Raw genomic sequence first — 21773 nt, 5'->3', positions numbered from 1 at the left:
TATTAGTGTGTTCAAAGGAATGTATTTTTTTTCTTCTGCCCTTCTCTGCCTGCATCCGACAGCACTCAGCATATTCCACAGAGCTCAAAATTGCTCGCATTCTTATAAAAATGCCTCAGCCATATGGGATTTGCTGAGACAAAATAAAAAGTGCACGACTTGAGAAAATGCAATACTTGATCCTGCATATTGATTCCATGGCCACCGTATAAACAGGGACTGTTAGTTAGAAGAATTTCCACTGACTCGGCGTTGGAGCTCGTGTTCTGCATAGGCCAGGTGTGACAGGAGCTCACCTGTCAAGAAAGTTGCGTTAAAGGGCTGGGGTGAACTTTGATGCTTGTAAATATATTGCACCAGCCAAGCTCCAGCTGCAACCTTGCAGTTTTCCAGGCAGATCTATTCCTTTTGCCAAAGGAATGTGAGCTACCACAGCTAATTTTATGCTCTATAAATAATGCTGATAGAGAGACAAGCCTGAAATTAGATAGGTTAGATCAGCAAAATAATAGATTAAATAGGAAAGTCAAAGCATTTGTTAATCAGAAATATGAGTATGTTCCTTAAGGAGCCGCAGGAACCCGACTGTAATGATGACAAATGAGTGATCCCAGAATAATAAGATCAGTCTTGCATATAGGCAGTACCGTAACTGAGATTCTGTATGACACAGATGCGCTTGTTGTACAGAGAAATTGGGCCCTTATATTCTGATAGAGAACATTTCCTCTTCTTAACAGCCTGTGCTTGACACGCTGACAGAGCAAAGGTTGTGCTGTGTGCCTTGCGCTGCTCTGCTCTCTTTCCCCTTCTGCTCCATCCTCTCTCCAGCACTCTGCAGCATGACCGGGCCAGGCTGACAGCCACCGAGGGCAGGGATCATATCCAGGGGGAGCAGAGACCAGGCTGGTATCCTGACCGTATTGTATCGGTTAACCGAGAAAGGATGGTAGATATATTTCTATTTTAATTTTTTTTTTTAAATTCTTTCATATGCATTTTAAAATTTTACTGTGTCTTCCCCTGCAACATTTTAAAATCATTGGCACATTAGGGCATGAATAGAATTTCCTGCTAACACGCCAGATGTAGAATTAAAGCCCTGGGTAGACCTAGTTTGTTTTACTCCTAATAATCTAGCACTTCATTTTTTAAGGAATGATAAATTGCCTCTGATTCTTAAATAGGTTATTTTAAACTGTAGCCAGTCAGCGTCTGATAGGAGCCATATTTTGCTAAACCATGTAAATCATGTGCTGATTTTTACTTTAACTTACTTTCATTTTGTTTTCTTCTGCTTACTCTCTTTGTATTCGTGTTGCACCTGGGAAACCAAAATGACATTTTGCATGGAAAGCTTCAGCACAGATGTGCCACCAGCACTTCCACTGATACAGTATTGTGTCACGCTTGCCTGATGTGCTTATAATTTGTTTTATGCAAACTCACTGTATGCTGAGCCTTAAAATGTACTGCACAGTCATTGGATTGACATGGGCAGAAGGAAGGATATGCTGAGTTTTTTGTGTGGTTTTAGTCCATGCCTAGCAGTATTTCTACTAACTAGTAAATAAAACAGTGTAATGTCTAAAAGCCACAACTTTCAAAACTTTTAGGTGTTTATATTTGCACAGGATCCCATGATAGCCTGATTTCCAAAACAGGTGAGCATTTGCAACTTCTCCTGAGGTCAATGAAAACGCATCTTCTCTGAAAGACAGTTCCATTCTGCAAGTTTCCCACACAGGATTTCCATGTTGAATATTAGACCCACACTGTGAAAAACACTGGGTACAGTATTATGACACAAAAAAAAGGTGGGCATCCACCAGATTCTACCAAATGTATCCAGAATCTTCCATGTTTAATCTCTTGGGTGTATTATGTTGGAATAAATTTTGAAAAGACTTCAGGGTAAAGCTATGACTAAGCAGAATAGTAGGTAATGAAGAATATCCTGAGAGAAGAGAGTAGGGAATGTACTGTGGAGTAAGATGCACAGGGCGATGCCTAACAGTAGGTTCTGCCATAAGCATGTGGACAGCTTCGTTGTCCTTCAGAGGCAACCCATTCATTCAACCGACATGGCGGGCCATCACTTTCTTCACTCTCCAGTGCAGAAGCAGCAGAGTAAGAGCGTTAAGATTAGGTGGGCAGCCAGCTACTTCCCACTTGGGTAAAAAGACTTTGCCAAAATCAGGGATGAGAGGGAAGCGAATTACTAGTTGCTTGCTTCTTCACTTCTCTTTGCAGATAGGAATCTAGACACTGGACTTTCTTCCTTCTGAGTAATATATACCTTTCCTCATTCTTCTCAACAGTATACGCCTTGACTCATTGCAGGCTTACTTCAAAGGCACAGAAGTCAGAGTGAGCACTCTCAGACCTTTTCTCACTAGAGTGAAGTCTTACATTCTCACCTCAGGACAGGTAAACAGTAAACAGTCTCAGCTGAGATCTTAGTAAAGACAAGGAAGTTATCTTTTCATCTTCAAGATCTAGTTAAAATCCAAGCTTCTTATCCAAGCTTATCTCAATTTAGTAATGTAAGTGAAAATACCCCTGTGGATTTTATTTAAAAATAGTTAAATAGGTACAGTATCTATTTATTGAGTTACGACTATTTTCATGAAAAGTAAAAAGAGCAAAAACAAAGAGTGCAGGTTTCAAAACGTGAAGTAAAACTGCTGAAAGAATAACAGTGCTTCTGTTGTACTCCTGGACAAAGGAGACCATGATGGCCTAATTGAGTTTTATTAGGCATTGCTTTTTATTTGTTGATGTGACTGAAGAATCAAAACTGTAAAAGGCGCTTGGCTAATATTCGGAGTAGTGTACTTCCTTAAGAAAACTTAGCTATGACACAGCACTCACCTTTAATTGGTACCTTTCATCTCAGATAACTGAGGAATTAAGAGGATAAATAGAGCCACCTTAGGTTTTCATGGCTCATCTGCATCTGGTATAGATCTTTAAAGTTTAGTAGCTTGTTATGTCCTCTTTACATTCAGACAAAACAGCTCTGCGTGTCATGAAGCAACTGATTCATGAGAGAAGTCTCCAAGAAATTCAGCACACAAAAGTTCAAAAGGTTGGTGGCTCTAAGCCCTCTTTTTAGGAAGTGCTCCATTGCTTAAGCTTTTGCACCTGTGAAATCCAAGCAGTTGTTTTAAATAAAAACTCTAAAAGTAAGCCCTAGCAGCTCAGTCTGCAGAGGGCTGACAACTGCTGTGGAGCAAATTGACAGTACAATTACCTGCGAGGTGTGCCCCATTGGGAAAAGGCTGAGCTGAGGCAGTTTGTTCATGTCACAGCATGTGACAAAAGGTTACCAGAAAGCTGATTACTCCTGTCCCACCACAGCAGTTCTTGTGTCAATTGGCTCTAGCAATGGCAGCCAGGCTTCCTATTGAAGAACTTCTTACTATGACATGGCTGACTTCAGCTGTGATTTGGATGACAGAAGGATGTGGGTAGAGAAGCATCATATGAGTAAGAACATACACTGCCCTGGGTGATGCTAGCTGTGTATGTACTTACTGTCCCCTTATTTTTTTCCCCTTAATTTTAAATATCAACAATTAATACTATCCCCTTAATGTTCTCTGTGTTTGCACGGTATTTCAAGAGGAGGTAAGTTGTTTAGGAATGGGGAGTCCTAGCAATGAGGAAGGCTGTTAGCTCTAGAGGGAGACTAACTCCCCAAAAAGTCCTTTTTCTGGTGTTTTGTATGAAAGTCAGTGTGAGGTAAGACTTGGAGCTGAATCATTATTTTATGGAGCCACAAATAGAGAGAAAAGACACAGAACTTTCAGACAGGAAATCAGTTTATTGAGAGCACTAGGGCTATGTGACTCACTGATTTATCTGAGTAGGCAAACAAACCAGAAAGTATTAAAAGAGTGGCTCTGATGAATACAAATAAAAACATGGTTTTGTTCTTGCTGAGATCAGAAAAATAATCCACCCTTAGAATACAGATTGCCTTGGTTTGGAATACCTGTAAGGGAAAAAAGGTTGTGGCTGGTCACGTTGACAGAGCTGGTGGAAGTGGTGTCCCCTTTCACATATGGCTCAGGCTTTCAAGAACTTTCCAAAGGAGTAGACACTTAGGTTACATTTCTTCATGATTTAGGCAGAAAGTGAATTAGTATTTGAGTCTCACATTACTTGAGCAAAAGCTCTAGGCAGTTGAGGGCCTTGGATTGTGCTTCCCTCAATTCTTTTGGTTGATGCTGATGCTTTTGTCCAAAAGACTTAATCACTGAGACAAACTGCAGAAGAAATATTCTTTACCTGGTGGTCAGATTAGTAATTTGAACAGTGGGATTATCTCTACTCCACTCCCTGGCAGGTTCCAGTTCCATATCAGGTGAAAGTTTAATTATTTTTGCAAAATGAAGTGGCACTAATGAGAGATTGAGAGCATACAATGCCAAAGTCCCCTCCAACCTTTATGGGAGATGTATGTTAAGCTGGGGAGGATGTGTGTGGAACTTAGCAAGCCTCTCACAACCTGAACAAGTGATCTGAACTCCTCCAGTGAACGGGAGGCATTAATCTTTCCTATAATGCTGTTTGGATCTCACCTCAAAATTGACACTAGAATTTCTGAGAAGTAAAAACATATTTACCATCTGCCAGTACAAAACAATGTCAAACTAAGCCACCCAAAAGGCACAATCAAATCTTCATTAAAAATAAGGCCACCTCATTTTTAGGGGTTTCTCATAGCTTAGTGTCCTTGTGTAGTTACAGTCTAAATATACCTGCAAGCAAACCTTTCCCTCAGTGTCTCAGAATGAATCAGTACCTCAAGCTTCTCCTGGGCTGGACCTCACCGCAACTCCTTGTTTCTGCAGACAGACTGTGCATTAAATGAGACGGAGAGTGATGCATAAGAAAAACAAAATTATATTATTAATAGGCAGATGCCTAGGAATGCAGCTGAGTGACACATTCTGAGTGTTATTTCCAAGCAAATACTGATTGTCGTTTGTAAAGAGATAGCACAAGATGTAAAGCTATCCTGAGATCATAATTTACTGCTGTCTACTTAAAGAGAACTGGTATGACCTTTTATGCAGATATCAACCCTAATGATGAATGCAGGTCACCACTTTTTTCTCCATGTTCTTGACCTTTGAATTTCTGTTCTTCAAATCAGTATTTCTTGTATGCATGCTTTCAATAGGTTAATAACTTTGGCATGAACTATTCTTCTAAGTATGCTTCATTATAATTCCACTAAAGTTAATCTACAATATTAGTAGTTTTGGCTTGCAGAAGGACCTAAAGGATTACCATTCCAGCATGTTGGACATTTACAGACACACACAATTAACTCTGAGAATTTTGTCTTCTCCGTTGGTTAGGTCTCATTTTATCTGAGAGTTCAGATTAGCTGACCAGGTGTTTTTCAGCACTACATTTCAAAGACAGAGATTTAGCTTTGTCTGATTTAGAATAGGAATGTTCTTGAATGATGAGGGAAATTCATTTTGACCATCTGACACCATCTAAAAGAAAGGTATGAGAGTTATATGTGCCGAGCAGCTCAGAAGCCTGTGCGTAAGATAAAGGTTTTCCACTATTCTCCTCTTAAGCACTCAAGCAACTGAATGAGCATAAGCCATAAACTCCAGTCTTGATCACTCAAGCACATAATATAGTTTAGTGCTCCAATGTCTAAGGTGTCACCTTGGTAGGAGTTACTGAACATGTGGTCTCAACAATTGCCCCATTAATTGTGAACAGCTAATATTGCTTCTCATTATTCTTCTGCAGCACAGTCATAACCAAATAAGGCAGGAGGAGACTTTAATAGATATGTGACTTGCAGTGAAATATTTGACACCAGAGCCAATTAATACAGTTGTCTATTCCAGAAATTGGATTTGTTCAGTTCATGACCTTCAGATTGTTGCTCCTGAGGATAATTCTTCCTGATCCTCAGGAAACTTCAACAAAACAAAAATGGACTGGAGCAGAAAGCAAATCCTTTCTTATGCTACCTATTGGAACAGGGCTTTCCTTCAAATAGGCTATTTCGGAGCATCAGGCCAGGGAAAGTATTTCAGTAATTGACTGTCAGAAGTACACAAGCCAAATTCTGCACACATCTTTGGTGTACAGGAGCTTCTTATCCTGTACCCAGAGAACTCCAAAGAAGTGGACCGCACTGGGAAAATTTGTGAAGTAATTTCACGTTGCAGTAGAGATGGCATTATGAGATGCCATTTTTCCTGAGTCTCACTGGTTCCCATATCAAATCCACTCAGTTTGTAAGTATAAAGTAATGATTTTTTTTTTTTTTTTACAATTTAGCTCAGATTATGACTGTCAAGATACTTTCTCTCCTGTCTCCTGTATCATCTCCACTTACAGAAACCCTGTGCTTTACATTATTAGCACAGACATTTTTGTGCAACTTTACACACTTTCAGTGTTGCTCAAGTGACCTCATTACACTTCTGTAGCTTTACACCTATTCCAGCACAGCCATTCTCTGATGAGAACCCAAAAGGATGCAATAAGTGTATAACTCAGCCTGCAGAATATATACAACATGCTTCGTAAAGAGCTCAGCGTGAATTTCAGGACGAAGTCTGAATTTGTGGGACTAGCAAGTAGCAAAAACATCAACCATCTGTAAATCTGATACGGAAATCACTGAACAGAATGCATATCAATAAGGCAGTTGATGTGCCAACACTTCTACTTACTATATCAAATATCTCCACCCTGCTTGCATTTTGTCTTTCCATCATTTCCCCTGTTGCATGTTTCTCCACCTCTTGTTGCCAATTACTAGCAGCTACATCATCACTATAATCAGATTATCTCCCGGGCTAGTAACTGTCTCGTTCCTTTCAGAAGCTGAATGGAGAAATTATTACAAAAAAGAAAAGCTATTCTTCATTCTGGGATAGAGAAGAAAGAATAACAAGATAGATAGCTCTAAGGGCCCCAAAGCAGGAATTAGGAAAAAATTAACTCACAATACATCACATGGCCAAGAACAGTATTTTCATTTTACCTCTGAAGCCTGAACAGGGATCATAAGGACCCAATTGTCAAGCAGGAAAATTACTGATACTGTTTATCAAGGCATTCATTTCTGGTCAGATGCCTATAGTCAATAATTGTCCTCACCTACACAGGAAGGGCAAACTCGCCGTTGTTCAGCTCCTCTCCCCCTGCTCCCAGACCCCAAGGAAGGTATTCATATAACTTTGAGAACATTTAGCTCTTTGTTGCCTTGGACTAGCTAAACCACTTACCCAAGCTAGCAACAACCTCACACGGTTTCTCCGATGAGCTTAGATACCATGGTGACAGTAGAAATATCTAGGATGGAAGATAGAGAAATTACAAAGTTATTTTGTTGAGAATCGCTGCAGGGAAAGGTCTTAGACTTTCTTCTAAGATTTGACACTGAGCTAACTATCTCGATATATAAAACATGCTTTTTGCAAAAAAGACAGGATTATAGCCAGCTAAGAAGTTTTCAGGAAAATTAGCTGGCATAGTAAGAGAATTCAGGGTTTTTTACTCTGCCAACCTAACGTAACCCCAAAACACATTCTTTTTCTCTGTTCAGATGGGGCCAGGCTAAAGATCCAGTTGATCGGCATTCCAGGCCTGCTATGAAACGTTATACCCATTTTTACAGACCAGTAAGCTGAGAAGCACAGGCAGAGTTAGTGTCAGTCAAAATAAGAGCTCAAGGAAGTTTTATGGTCTAATCACTAGCCAGAAATGTTTTTGACTTTTTGGGTAAAGAGGCATATTTCACAATGTAAAGACTGGTCTATTTATGTAGATGCACTTCTACAAGGCATCTTTTTCAGCTGCAATGCAGAAAAGCCTTTTAATTTTCATTTTACTCCATCACGCAGGATGTGATCACAATGACACTCAAGATTAAAGGTAGGAAATTAAGCATGGCCTCTTGGGCATTTGAATAATACTTTTTTATTGGTAATAATTATTCTTCCTGATCATAATAAAATGTAAAGAAAATAAATATCATCATTGTTATCTTGGTATCTTGATGTGTGATTTGGCTATGAACCACAGTGACTAAATTTAGTATTATTAAAATTAAGAATGTTACACCTGTAATACATCACAAACCATCTAGAAGTTCCAGTCAAAGAGCACGTTCCCATTGTGCAGTTCATTTTAATTATTACTAGTAGTTATTTCCGCCTACAGAAAATAACATCTCTTACATGAAGGTCTTGCACTGCATAAGCAGAATTCACTACCCTACAGGTGATCTGGGGCCTCCTTTCCCTGGAATCCAGAAGAATTAATATCCATCCCAGGTATTTAGTGTCAGCCTACCTTTGATACTTCACAGATTTCCTTCTTCTAATTAAGGATGAAAGAAGCCAGTGTCCCTCACTGAACCCAGCTGTATTGGAGAACTTGCTGAGAGCTATTGTTAGGAAGAGGAATGAGGTATTCTTTTCCTATAGTGACTTGGCAAAAATAGTCTACCAAACCAGCCAGTGATCCCGGGTAAACAATAAGATCCTAAATTAAAGGACAGCAAATAAAGCAAGAATAAGCAAAGAATTCATGGACTTGCTTACTCATCAAAGCATGGATGGACGCAGTTGTGCCAATATAAATATGTGCAGAATGTATGGTATGGTATATCTAGATACCTCTCTTATACTTCATCCATACTAGGAGCTGTATTGTCACAGCTATTTTGCATTAAAATATCACATTGCTGACAGAGAAAGAGTATAATAAATGCTGTGCAGCTGGAGCTAAATGTGGTATTTTTCTTCTGTAGTTCAACTGCCCAGTGACCTACCCCATGCCATCTACTCTTTTCAGGGTGTTTTTTTTAATTCATGTTGCTATGTGACTGTTGGCCAATTGGCAAGGAGAGGAAAGAATTATCTGGAAATTTAAAATATTAAATCTGCAGTGGTTAGAAAGGATTTTTTTCCTCCAACAGAGATTAAAAAAAAGTGTATGCAATCTGGCTGCATCTGAATGCCAAAAGAAATATGACAGCTCTTAATGCCTGGGAAAGGCTTTTAAAAAAAATTCATTCATTTATTTATTTCTCTTTTTTTTTTTTTAATAAAGTCTTGTTTCTTAAGGAAACAAGGCTTAGGAAATCACAGTCTGCCAAACTTTTCCAGTAACATTTGAACCTGTTGCAATTCCTAAACCAATTCCAACCTAATCTGATCAAGGGCTGAAGGGCTCAAAAACGTATGTCCTCACAAACTTTGTGAAAATCAGGGAATGTATAAAGGAAAAAGATCAAAATTAGGACGCCTGTGGTTGGAGAGGCTGAAGCAAAACCTCAGGCTATTTATTAGGTTTGCCGTGGCCAGGCGATCAGCACACGTGTCTCCCAATTTATCATGGTACCTGCCTTTCATAGCCATGGGTCTTGGGGTGGTATGTGGACAGCGTAGGAGCAGAGCTATGGCTTCGCAGAGATGGGTGCACAGGAGAAGATACAGAAATGTCGTACCCAGGCTGCATTAGTTCTGCTGCTTGTGGAATAACAACCTATTTTCTACTTTCATGTCTTGCCTGGCACTCTTCCTTTCCTAGAATAAAATAAATAATTCACTGTCTACCATTCTCATTGCAATAGGTCTCTTCCGGTTCATGGCTAAGACCAGGAAAAGGGAAATCTCAAGAAAGTTATAAACCCTTTGACTAAATGAACAAATTAGGCCAAATTAATGAGAACAGATTAATCTATTGAACTCTGAGAGGAGCTGTTCTTGACAGGACAGACTTTCCCCCCCCTCTTTTTAAATTTCCTCTTCTCTCTCTTCTCTCACTTCTGACTAATCCTTGTGAAACAGTTTCTCTGGTTTCTGCCTCTTTTTTCTTATAGCTGCCTTGCCAATTCACTCTCACCCCAGGACCACTGCTCTCTCTATATTGCCCACTCTGCCATCCCATTATAGGGAAGATCTAGAGAAGCAAAGATTTTGCAAATTTCCCATGGGTCTAGTTCATTGGACATGGTTTTGCAACCATGAAATATTGTTTTAATAAAGTTCAAGGGGGAAACTATCGGTACTAAAAATGAATACATACTCTTAGTGGAATCTTTTATCTTAAAGGTAATACAGGAGGGAATTTCTGGAGGAGACTTGATTAGTACTGGGACAGAGGGTGGTAGATTGACTTCAGATATGGGATACTTCTAAGATACTAATATTTGTTCCTTAGCTCCAGATACATACATGTACAAATGTCCTTTTTGCTTTCTTTTCTTCATTCCTGGTACTTTTTTCTTGCACGTACTTTCAGTTTAAATGCAGCTTTCTTCACAGGATAACCGCTATCAGGGCTGCTTTTTTTTTCTATACAAGATTGTAAGCCCTAGTTCACCAATCGAAGCCCAAGAAACATGAGTTTTAAATGCCACACAGCTGCTAACAAAGCTGAACAAAAAACTTAGTTTACTGATTTAAGTGAATAGTGCCATTTTAATTATCTGCATTTTAAATAAGGATCACCCATTATTGAAACATTTACAAATTACTTCATTTTTATGAAGACTTCAATCTGAAACCATAGAAACTGAAACCATTCTGATTTTGAAAAAAGAATAGCAGCATTTTTTTTTTTTCCCACTGAAAAAAAAATTGAAAACGTTCTAATAAATTTACCTCCCGGTGCAACGTCTGACTTCAGGTATTTTGCCTTATTCAATGAATACGGCTTGTAGGGCAGGGCTTGGAATGAAAGACTCCCTTCAGCATGATATGGAAAAGGAAGGGAGAAAGAGAAACTGAATGGCACAGGAGCGATGTGTTAGTTATAACAGAGTGAATGTGGGAATGCAGAACTCCGGTGCTCTCCCTTTGCCGCGGCCACCTCGAAAAGGTTTGAACACGAAGCCGACTGACACGGTGAACTATCAATATGCAACTTATACCAGAAAAAGCCGAGCACACCGCCACATGTGTGGCCGCCACAGCCCCGGCCGTGGCTCCGCGCCCCTCTGCGACTACAACTCCCGTCAGCCCGCAGTACAGGCCTGCCCCTGCCCCTGCGGGAGCTGCCGGCGCGGAAACGGCCGGTTGTTAACTTTCGCCAGCTGGGCTGCCCCAAAGCCGAAAGAGGAGGAAGCCGTGGGACCCCCTCCTCGCCCTCCGCAGCGGAAGGAGCCGGCGGGATACTGCCCCGCTCCTCGAGAGGCGCTTCTGCGGACAGCCCGGGGAGTTGTCGGGCCTTCCTCGGGTGGCGGCGCCGCGATCGTACCTCCCTCTCTTCAAGATGGCGGCGCCGTTGGCGGTAAATTCGGGTAAGAGGAACCTGAGCGCGGGGCCGCGGCTCCTCCTTCTCCTCCGCGGCAGCGCCGCTCGCCGTCTTTCCCGCTGCCCGCCAGCCAGTCGGGGGCCGCCGGCCCCGCGCCCCTTCTCAAAGCCCGTGGAGCCGGGGGCAGGGACCCTGGGAGGGCCGGGTGTGGGGAGGCGGCGCGGCACGGCACGGCACGGCACGGCACGAGCGGGTGGCGGGCAGGGCTGCGGGGCGCCCGGTTGTGGGGGCTGCGGTGGCGCTGGCAGGCGGTGGGGAGAGCGGCCTCCGTGTAGGCCGCCTCCCGTGCGTTGGTACCCGGGGCGCTCAGGCCGCGCAAAGGTGCCTGGCGAGGTGACGGAGCTCCGCGGTCAGAGCTGCCGCCGTGCCTGGCTGATTCTGGCAGGGAGTCTGTGAAGCTCGTGACGTGAGATAGCAAAGGCCACCTTGGTTCGAGGGGACTGTGGTAACTCAGTCCGTGTGTGATTAAGCATCACTTCTGTATTGCGCTCATCTCTTAATGCTGTGTGCAATAAAAGGCAAAAAAAGAAATATGTCCTGAATTTCGCTCTGTGCTACACAAGGAGTCTGGAAATGTTGAGCTGGTTTCTCTTGCGTTGAGTGTTGATAAGGATTAGGAACATCAGGATCACCCATTGTCCTTTCAGAACCTGTCACAAGGAGCAGCTTTGGGTTACTAAGGCAGCACTTACGCATTATAATTGGGGAATAATTCTAATACAAAATGAAATGACTAGATAATCGGAGAATAACTTAGGAGGTCATCTGGTCCAACGCTACTTCTCTTCCTCCCCCTTAAAGCCTTATCTAAACCAGTTTTGAATACCTGAAAGGATGAAGAGCCTCCCAGAGGCCTCTCTGGGCCTCTGTACCAATGTGTGACTACCCTCACAGTAACTTTTTTTTTTTTTCCTGATGACTAATTAGCAGCTTGGTATTGCAGCTTGTGTCAGTTGCCGCTTATCTTCTCCTGGGGTACCTCTGTCTCTGTTTTCTGTGTATAGTGCCATTCAGTAGTTGAAGACAACAAAGCTTCCATCCCTCTTTAGCCGCCTTTTCTTAAGACTGAACAAGGTCAGTTCTTTCAGCCTCTCCTCATTCATCCTGTTCTCCGGCTCCCTATTTCAGTGTCTTGCTCTAGGGAGCCCAAAACTGTACTGGGGTGAAGGACTCTGAGATGCCTAAATAATCACGTCCCTACACCCGCTGGCTGCAACTCTGTTAATACAGCCTGGTGTGTAGAGGCTGCCTTTGCTACAAGGATGTGCTGCTGACTGGTGTTCAGCTTCCCGTCTACCAGGATGCTTGGGTGTTTTTCTGTAAAGCTGCTTTCTAGACACTTGGTCCCCAGCCTGTACTGTTGCATGGAGTTACTCTGTCTCAGGTGCAGGACGTTGCATTTGCTGTTGTTGAGCTTCATTAGGTTAATACAGGGAGAATGGAGGCCCTGTGAAAAGCAGTTGTGACAGGAATATGGGTATGGCCAAAAGGTCTGTAACTAAGGTGGTGTATGTCATAGTGACTAGTTGATAAAATTAAAAGCTCCATTCCTGTGTCAAGCAAGGACTAAATTTTTACAGAGAAGATATTTTGATCTAACTGAACCAATTACATCCCTGCCCCCTCACAGAGAAGCAATAATAAAGCAAAGACCCTTTATTTAAAATGTGACTTTGTTGAAGTGAAGATTGGAGTAGTTCAAATGAAACTACACTTTATTGTGTAAATGACATGGCAAGAGATTCTCTAGCCTTATAATTGAAAAAAAATAGGGGAAGAAGGAGTTTTTTACATGAAAGATGAGATAAAAATTAAAGCAGATGTGGCACTAGAACTAATGAACATTTTGCCTTAGGTTATAGTATATTGTTTGTGGGGACAGACACAGCATGGTTAAGTCTACAACTTGGCAAAAAGTTCAGGTGTAAGCGTCAACTGCTATTGTTGCCAAAAGAAGCAACCCAGCCTGTCCTTCCTTGCTGTCCCTGATGGGATGGTCAGCCTTTCTAAAACTGTAATAATAATAGAAACATCATAAGTGGGAAAAAGTCAGCATGGTTGCTAAAGTCCAACCTTTTTTTCCATCCTGGTTGCTTATTCCTTTCTCTTCAATACTCCATCTTTGTGCTGAGTTGTGGATGTGATCCTGCTGAAAATAAACTCTTTTTTGGATTAGTTTTCAGTTAGAAAAGTTAGATCCTTAATTTGTTTTAATACCTTACAGTATGTGTATTTGGGCTGGTGCAAAGCAATTATGTTGTAGGGACAAGAGCAAACAAATGGGCCAGGGAAACAGTTGAACAGCTTTTGGCAGGCACTGTGGATTGCTGCTGGTGTTTATTGAACTCGGTAATTTAATAAGAGTGAAAAGACTGTTTTGAGTGGAAGTAGATCTCTCAACTCTGAAGTTATGTGGGAGAGCCAGTTACAGTCTGGAGTGTGAAATTATTCGTCCAAAAGTAGCTATTTTTAGTGAATTTGTCTAGGCAGGGGTAACATTGTACGATTAAAATATTCTGATGCTTAAAAAGGACAGAGGATTTGTCATTTTTTTTACAGGCTGTCCTCTCAGATACAGCTCTACTGGCACTGCTAATTGCATTGTAAATGACGATAGTTTTTATTAGTACTGAGTTTGGGGCAAGAGGGTTTGTTTTGTTTTTATTCTTGTTTTGTGTGGTTTCTTCCTTTGCAACAGCGTAAAACTGACCAAGTTTTACTTGGTTTGCTGTTTCCAAGACACCTTTGGTAGTGGTAAAACTGACTGAAAACAGTGGTCTCGCTCTGAGACCTGCTCTTGTCTCCGTGCTCACTTGCTACACTTTGACTTGGCTTATGCTACCTTATTATTCAGGGCATTCATGTAGCATTTTGCATTACTTTGAGGTGGTGTCTTGATTGTATGAAAAAGAGGGGCATCTTCACATCAGAGTAGTTATCTGTTGCTTGCTGTCTTAACGTAAGCAGCCTGGTCAAGATGAGGTGCGGATATGTTTGACTTACATGCACCTAGTCAGGTTTACTTTAGAGCTGGTCGGAATAAGCTATGTGAAGATAAAATGTTGCCTCTGTACTTGATTTTATACCACAGTGTTAACTTGTACATTAAAAAGAAGGGAAAAAAAAAAAGTTAAGCCCACTTTAGGTGAAATGCTAGTATGTTTTGTATGTACTCTGCAAGGCATAGTTGTGTTTTATCATTTCTCCAGAAACAAAGCCAGTTTCAGAGGTCTCTGCTGTTCACTACCCACTTGTTCTTTCCCTCTGTGCTTCAGGCATTGCTCTTTCAGTTGTTTTTATGATTAGCAGGGCCACTTTGTAACCTGCGTTAATGAAATACTCTGATTTTTAAAAACAAGATTTGAAGAACTCTGGAAAATGTTGCTTTTTTTTAATTTTCTTTCCCCTTCTTTAATTTGGATCATTTGAATAACATGACTTACAGTGCAGTCCATCAGAGTTAATGAAGCAGGCATGTGTACGGTTGGGAACAAATGGCTCTGAATGAAGGAGGGCAGTAACCTCTTAAAGTAGCCTTTCCACTAGCAAAATTGTAGCATGGAAAAACCACCGCTAGCTTACAATATCTTTGGGTCAGGGACCGTCTCAGTAGATGCTCAGAAACACATAACACTACCTGCAATCAGGCAGTGGTTGTTATGTGGTAGCTTGCAGGCAAACAATGCAATTGGTAATAAACTTATCTGGTATGTTTAGCAGTGACTTGTGGTGTGTAGAATCTGAAACTTTCACAAAGACAAATGATATCTAGCAACGGAAACATCTTGGTACTTCTGTTTAATGTGGGTCTTAAATAGTTGAGATTTTTTTAAAGTAGGATGTTAATACTAGGTGGTAAGAATAATTTTCCATCTGTAAGGTTTTCAGTTTAGACAACGATTCTGGCTGAAGTCTGAAGACTAGTTTGGTATACTGTTTTCATGACACCTGATGATAAGGAAACTAGTGCAGTCTTCATGCTACAGACTTTGGGTTCTGAGTGATACAACTTCTAGTGAGGAAGAGATTGTTCCGCTGTAGTACTAAATTCAGATCTGAAATATGCAAAGGAAACTTCTTTTCACTGTTGAGGAAGAGGAGAGATTGTGTTTCTAGAGTAGGGTCAGACTTCTCTTAAATAATATATCTGTGCTTGCTAGCTTCCAGAAATAATCTGGTCTCTTCTAAACATAGGTAATTCTTCGTATTGATCTGTCTATTTCTAGTAAAGGAAATTCATATCTTTATGAAGCTCTTGTACAGAATGTTAGCAGCAAATGTGTCTAAGGGATCAAAAGCACTTGTATTTATTTATTTTTTAAATTAAAATGAGGAAGATGAGTAAATGTGAAAAAAAGTGTCCTTAGGCTTATGATTTTTGTTTCTTATGTAATATTGCCTTTAATCTTACATTTTTAGTTTCTAATTTATTTTGTTCTACACAGACTAATGCAATGATGCAACAAATTCTCATAGCACCGCTGTTCATTTTCAGTCCCTCATATATTAGGTATTTCTTTGTTTTGGATTTTTCTGTCAAAAATGGAAAGCAGGAAGCCTGCCTTGCCGAGTTACGTTCAGATACAAGGTCTGCTGTCTAGTTCTTAGTTATCCTTTAATCTTACTGAAGTGGATGGAATTTCTTAGGCATATAAGGATGAAAGATTACAGAGCTTGTATCAAATACCTTTATAAGATGACTTTCAGCCCCAGAACTTAGCTGCATACATCATCTTTTCTGCTTCTCTAGCTCCCTAAATGCAATTAGGTTTTATATCAGACCACTGTTGTTATTTTTTTGTGCCTTAAGAGAGGAAAATATGCTTCGCCTGATGGGCATAACAGTCTATACTGTCAAGATGAGACTAACAGTAAGTTAAAGTCTACTTATTGAAAGTAGCGTATAAATAATTTGTTTTCTTTCTTTCTCCATTTCAAATACATTGTTTTATTTCTTCTTTTAGCTGCCAGCTTGTGGGGTCCATATAAGGACATATGGCAGACTGTAATGAATGCCATTTGGAAAAGGCAACCTGAAGCTATTCATCGCCTCGACCAGGTTTTAAAGAAACACAAATCTGACTTCATTTCTCTCTTCAGAAATCCGGTACTGAACTAATGCTCTCTTGTGGAATGAGTTGGAGAGTTGATGATTTACTCTGTCTTGTATTGTTGTATTACATACCATTTAGGCCCCGACCATTCTTTTCATTCTATGTTTTTACAGTACATAACATAAATGTGTTATAGCAATCTTATTCTGCTGTTAAGAATACAAATAGCTTGAATAATACATATTATTTTGTGTCTTGTACAGGATAATGTTATCTATAACATTTTTTTTCTCTCGTTATTTGGATGCTATTTTGAAAAGAATAGTAAAAGTATCTGATGATCCATCAGTCAAGTATTAGCTTTTTTTGCTACTCTTGTGTGTCTGAAATAAAGCACAAAACTATTTTGTCTGGTTTTGGCCCGTGCTCATACTTCAGTCAGATTAATGAACACACAGAACAGGTGAATGCATGAATTTGCAAAATATAGAATGTTTCTTGTTAGGAATGTGAGATGATGTGGAAAAACTCACTGTTTCTTGGCTGATGGATCACAAGGTAGCAACTAGAAATATGTCTTCTTTCAGTGGTGTTACTTCTGAAATAGTATATGGCTTTTTAAACTGATAGGTCAGAAAAATTAACAGTCAGCTATAGAGTTTTGTTAGTATATTTTAGCGTCTGAGTTTAATAGAAAAAAGAATGATGTAGAAAATAGTGCTTTGGAGTCACGCAACCGTTCTGATCCACAACCCAGATGTCTCTCATTGAGCTGATACCAATCCCTGTTGAGAATTGTATCAAAATTTACTTTCAGTCTCCATTATTCTGAGTAAACTAAATGTCAGCACCGATTGTATAAGATTATTTTTGGTATGTTCCCACAAAGAGACAATTGCTGTGCAAGCGTGAAGCATTTTTAGGATGCCTTTACTATCTCTGTGTTTAAAAACACTGACTTTGTTTTTATGATGACAACCTAACCTGTCAGAACTGTATTTGTGAGGAAGGATTAATGTGTAAAGCTTTATTCAGTATTTGATCTTGCTATTTTGAATAACTTCTGATGCTTGTTTCTCTTGCAGCCAAAGAATGTTCAGCAGCATGAGAAAATTCAGAAAGCAAGTACAGAAGGGGTTGCTATCCAGGGTCAGCAGGGAACTAGGCTTTTGCCAGAGCAACTCATCAGAGAAGCCTTTATCCTCAGTGACCTCTTTGATATTGGAGAGTTGGCAGCTGTTGAGCTCCTTCTAGCTGGTGAGAAGGGAAAATATTTAAGAGCTGGAGAAATACAACTTAAATAGGGCCTTCTTATTTAAGTGTATGCGTAACAAGAATGCATGATTCAGTCAAGTCCTTAGCTTCCTAACATAGCATGTTCCTAAAAAGAAATCTACTGTCACTGTAATATAATATGATAACAGTGTTCTGAACCTTAATGTTCATGTTTTATGCAGCTATTGTGAAAGGGGGAATAATTTGACGGGTTTTTATGCTTTACTTTCTCTATCACTGAATTTAAAAAATAGTTTAAAAATAATTGATTGAGAGTTTTTCCATAAAGCAGTGTAACAGGTATTGGTTCTTCAACTTATGTTTTAGTTATACATTGATATGTGACTCTATTTCAATCATAATCTAATAACTGATTAGTAAGCAAAGTATTCTGGAAAGTGACACATGCTTTGCATGTAGAAAATTCATTTCAGAGTTACTAAAATATAATTGTTAGTTATCATTACTAGCTACTGTTCATCATTAACTTTTTTAAAAAATTCATTAAAGTAGTAGCTTGCAGATTTGTCACCTTTGGAAAGCCATCTTCAAGTCAACCTCACTTTCTATTTTGAACTTGAATTTTTGATGTAAATTCAGACAGAAAATTTCATTTTGAAAAAAGATACTTTGCTGATAATCAGCTTGAATTGATTATTAAGATGGGTAGATATCAGTTGCAAATACTATTTGGACTAGGATATTTGTGGACTTGCACTTCTATTTCTTTTAAATTTGTGGATGTTTTAATAGTTGAATATCAGTTTTAATAATAGCACCCAAAATATCTGTGATTTCTTTTGAGTGCCTGAAACAAATCAAAGTGATAGTGAATAACCACGGTTGCTCTGAATGCTACACTTGTATTTCAATTAGAAATACAAAGATACAGAGCTGTTATCAAAGTGTGTATGTTCAACTTTCTGTGACTATTCCGTGCATTTTTATTCAACAGGAGAACACCAGCAACCTCATTTTCCTGGCCTTACAAGAGGTCTAGTGGCTGTTCTGTTGTACTGGGATGGAAAAAGATGCATTGCCAATTCACTACGAACCCTCATCCAGTCACGCCAAGGCAAGACGTGGACATTGGAACTCAGGTCTGTATTAGGGTGATGAGCTGATCAAAGCTTTTTGTTTTGAGTGCTTTTAGGCCTAATTAGACTGAAGGGAATATGAATATTCTCAAATTTGTTTGTTTCTCATAACCCGATGCAGCTGCTTTCACGTTGTTTTTTAAGCATAATATTCTTTTTTTCTTACACAATATTTTTGTTGGATTATAAGGATATCCATTTTACTTTCAGTTCTTTCATGCTACTTCACCTTTTGGCAGTGTTTTGCTTCAGACACCCTCCCAGTCAGTGTTGCGCTAACTAGTGATGATTACTTAGTATTTCAGAGACTGAGTTTCTCCCCTTGCTGTGTTCTGACTTCCTGTGTCCTGCAAAACAGAGAACTGTGCTCCTGCCTTTACTTAAAATGGATGCACTATCTACTGGTGAATGTAATATGCTAACATTTTTTTACTTTAAAAAGAAAACAGTATGCACTGTTTACTTCCAATGCACAGTGATTACTTGACTAGAGAAAGATTAAAAGATGTGTTCTAGCGTAAATATGAATTCTGAAACATAAAATAAATCATTACTTTAGAACTATCTCCACCACTTCAGTAGGGTGTACGTAATTTGACAATTGCATTTACTAGTGAGAGGCTGTGAGCTTGAGTTATGTGCATCTAATGTATAGTACTTTTTCCTTTTGATAGAAATCTTAACTAGCTGATCCATGTTGTATTCTCATATTCCATGTTCTTGAACCTACCTAAAGGCTTTGTATCCATTCAGCATAAAGTTTTGAGAGGGCACTGCTTACTGATTAGTGATGCACATTTAGTTACTTTATGTGTACAATGTATTTATACGTTTTCTGTCAGCAAATATTTTTTATGGGATTCATTATTTTAGACTTCCTCTGTGACTGGGAATAGTATGATTAATTGTTAAATTTGTATTCCTTCCATTATAGTCAAGAGCTAATGTCCATGACAACACGCTTTACAGATGACCTAATGGAGCAGGGTTTAACTCAGAAGGTCCTCACTCTTGTGTCTCACATTGATTTGAACAATGAATTTGATAAACTCCAGAGAGAGCGAGGATTGGGCAGTGAGAAACATCGCAAAGAGGTAAATATTCACTGGGTGTGAGTATTCTTCTGAATTACTGCACAGATTAGAATACATTTAGACCACCAAGAGAGATGGAGTGATTTTTTTTTTTTCACTTTCTAGTTTCTGTTCTCTACCTTTGCAAGCTCTGTTACTGTCTGAGGGATCATAGTAACTATTCCACCGCTTGTGCTATACCAGTGTGGGATCCAGATTACTTCCTGCAATTTCTGTTTTGCTGTTGCTCCCTGATGCTAGGGCATACCTCATTTTTAGTGAAGAAGTGTAATCAAGGACAGTAAGACAGTAAGCCTAATATTTGCACTATGTGTAAATTTCTTTTTTTTATTTTTGCAATTTTATTCTAAAGACTGTATATTAAATCATCTGCTCTCAGCACTACCATTTTCAGCACCATTGGAATAAAAATAGCAAACTAAAATTCACAGATTATTAAAACAGATTGAAACCAAGTCTAGTCAGGCAAATAATGCTCTTTTTAATAATCCAATTGTGTTGATATGAACAGAAGCATTTCTAATAGTGAAGTGAGAATTGCTTGAAAATGAGTTCTCATTTTTGTAATCCTTGAACTTAATTGAGACTGTGACTGACTGCAGAGTATGTTTCTGGTAGAAAGATTTTAAACATTATTGTTTTAATTTCTGAACTTCTTTCTAATGGGTGATCTGTCTAAAAATTATTCTGTGTAACAATCAGTCTATTTGTTTTCCACCAAATAACTAGTTTTACACTTTTGCCACTAATCTAGAAACTATGCAAAGAATATCCTTCTGATTACCTTAAATTACCTTAATTTACCTTAATTTACCTTAATTTTACCTTAAAGTTCATTTAATGCTTAACGTTAGAAGTTTTTTTTCTTCCTTTCAGGTGGACTACCATATTTCCCTCTGTATTCATTAGAACTATCATTCTGCTGGAGTCTGTGCGCAAATCTCTTGCTGTGTTAAATGTTGAAAAGTTTTTATTACCATGCATGTGATTTTACTGGAGAAAGAATGCTTATAGCTCTTTATTTTTATTTAAGCAGGTACAATGGATATAGGGCAAGAAAGTTGTTAGAAGCTTGTAATTTAGCTAAATAAAATATAGTTTTACAAAGACCATTATGAAAGGCCATTAGTGGCTTTTTATTTTTTAAGTGGGGTTTTTTTTTTTTTAACTTCTACTGTTTTCATAAGACTTAAAGGGGTTAAAACTCAGCTTGGGGGAAAGAATGAAGTTAACAAATAAAATAAATGTTTGTCCTTGTTAGAAAACAGGTAATTTTTGGTGTAACTGTTAGAAAAAAGATGAACTTTGTTTTCAAGAACCATTGTACTTAATTGTGTCATAGCATGCAATATTTTCCCAAATAAAAAGAAAAAAAATACTTTAGTATGAAAATGCTTGGTAGCATTTATGTTGGGCATGATATTTATTCCATATGTAATATGGGATGATAGATTTCATTTATGTTTATTTTCTAAAGTTGATATAAATATTTTGTCTGGGGGAAGAAAGTTCTAATTTTAAATATCTTTCATATTTCTTAATGTCTTAAAAGTTAGGTATTTGTATAGTCAGTTGAGGGCATCTCTTTTGGGGCAAGGGGAAGACTATGACCTTATCTGGATATAACTACCAGTGCAGTTGTGTATTAGAGACAGGAAATGTGACTTTTGTGTGACCTGTTTGCAGCTACAAAAGTTCTGCGTAGATTCACGTCTCCTGACCTTGACAGAGATGCTGATTTTCTTGTAGTCATGTTCCAGGATGTCTGCTCACACCTCACATGAAATACATGGGAATATGAATGCATTTAACAAGCAAAAGTGTGCCTTTTGTTTAGCAATTAAAAAACCCCAATGTTTTATGTAGCTGCTATCTTTAGGTTAAGTTAAAAATTACTAGTCATACTGATTGGCTGAGAAGGACAAATTGAA

The 21773-nt window shown here is 39.1% G+C and overlaps 1 protein-coding gene across 1 annotated transcript in view; it reads left to right on the top strand.

Moving 5' to 3' along the window:
* The first annotated feature begins 11259 nt into the window (after positions 1-11259).
* The window catches only part of NUP205 (nucleoporin 205), a 54957-nt gene continuing 44443 nt past the window's right edge, over positions 11260-21773 (top strand). Inside the window, exons 1-5 of the mRNA XM_076335531.1 lie at positions 11260-11308; positions 16287-16429; positions 17462-17633; positions 18607-18751; positions 19683-19842. Of these exons, the coding sequence (XP_076191646.1) occupies positions 11281-11308; positions 16287-16429; positions 17462-17633; positions 18607-18751; positions 19683-19842 (648 nt within the window). The 5' untranslated portion in view covers positions 11260-11280. The remainder of the gene's footprint in view (positions 11309-16286; positions 16430-17461; positions 17634-18606; positions 18752-19682; positions 19843-21773) is intronic.

This window comes from Aptenodytes patagonicus, chromosome 1, assembly GCF_965638725.1.
Source record: "Aptenodytes patagonicus chromosome 1, bAptPat1.pri.cur, whole genome shotgun sequence".
Taxonomy (NCBI): domain Eukaryota; kingdom Metazoa; phylum Chordata; class Aves; order Sphenisciformes; family Spheniscidae; genus Aptenodytes; species Aptenodytes patagonicus.
The sequence above is the reverse complement of the archived record's forward strand: the minus strand, read 5'-3'. Positions and strand labels throughout refer to the sequence as shown.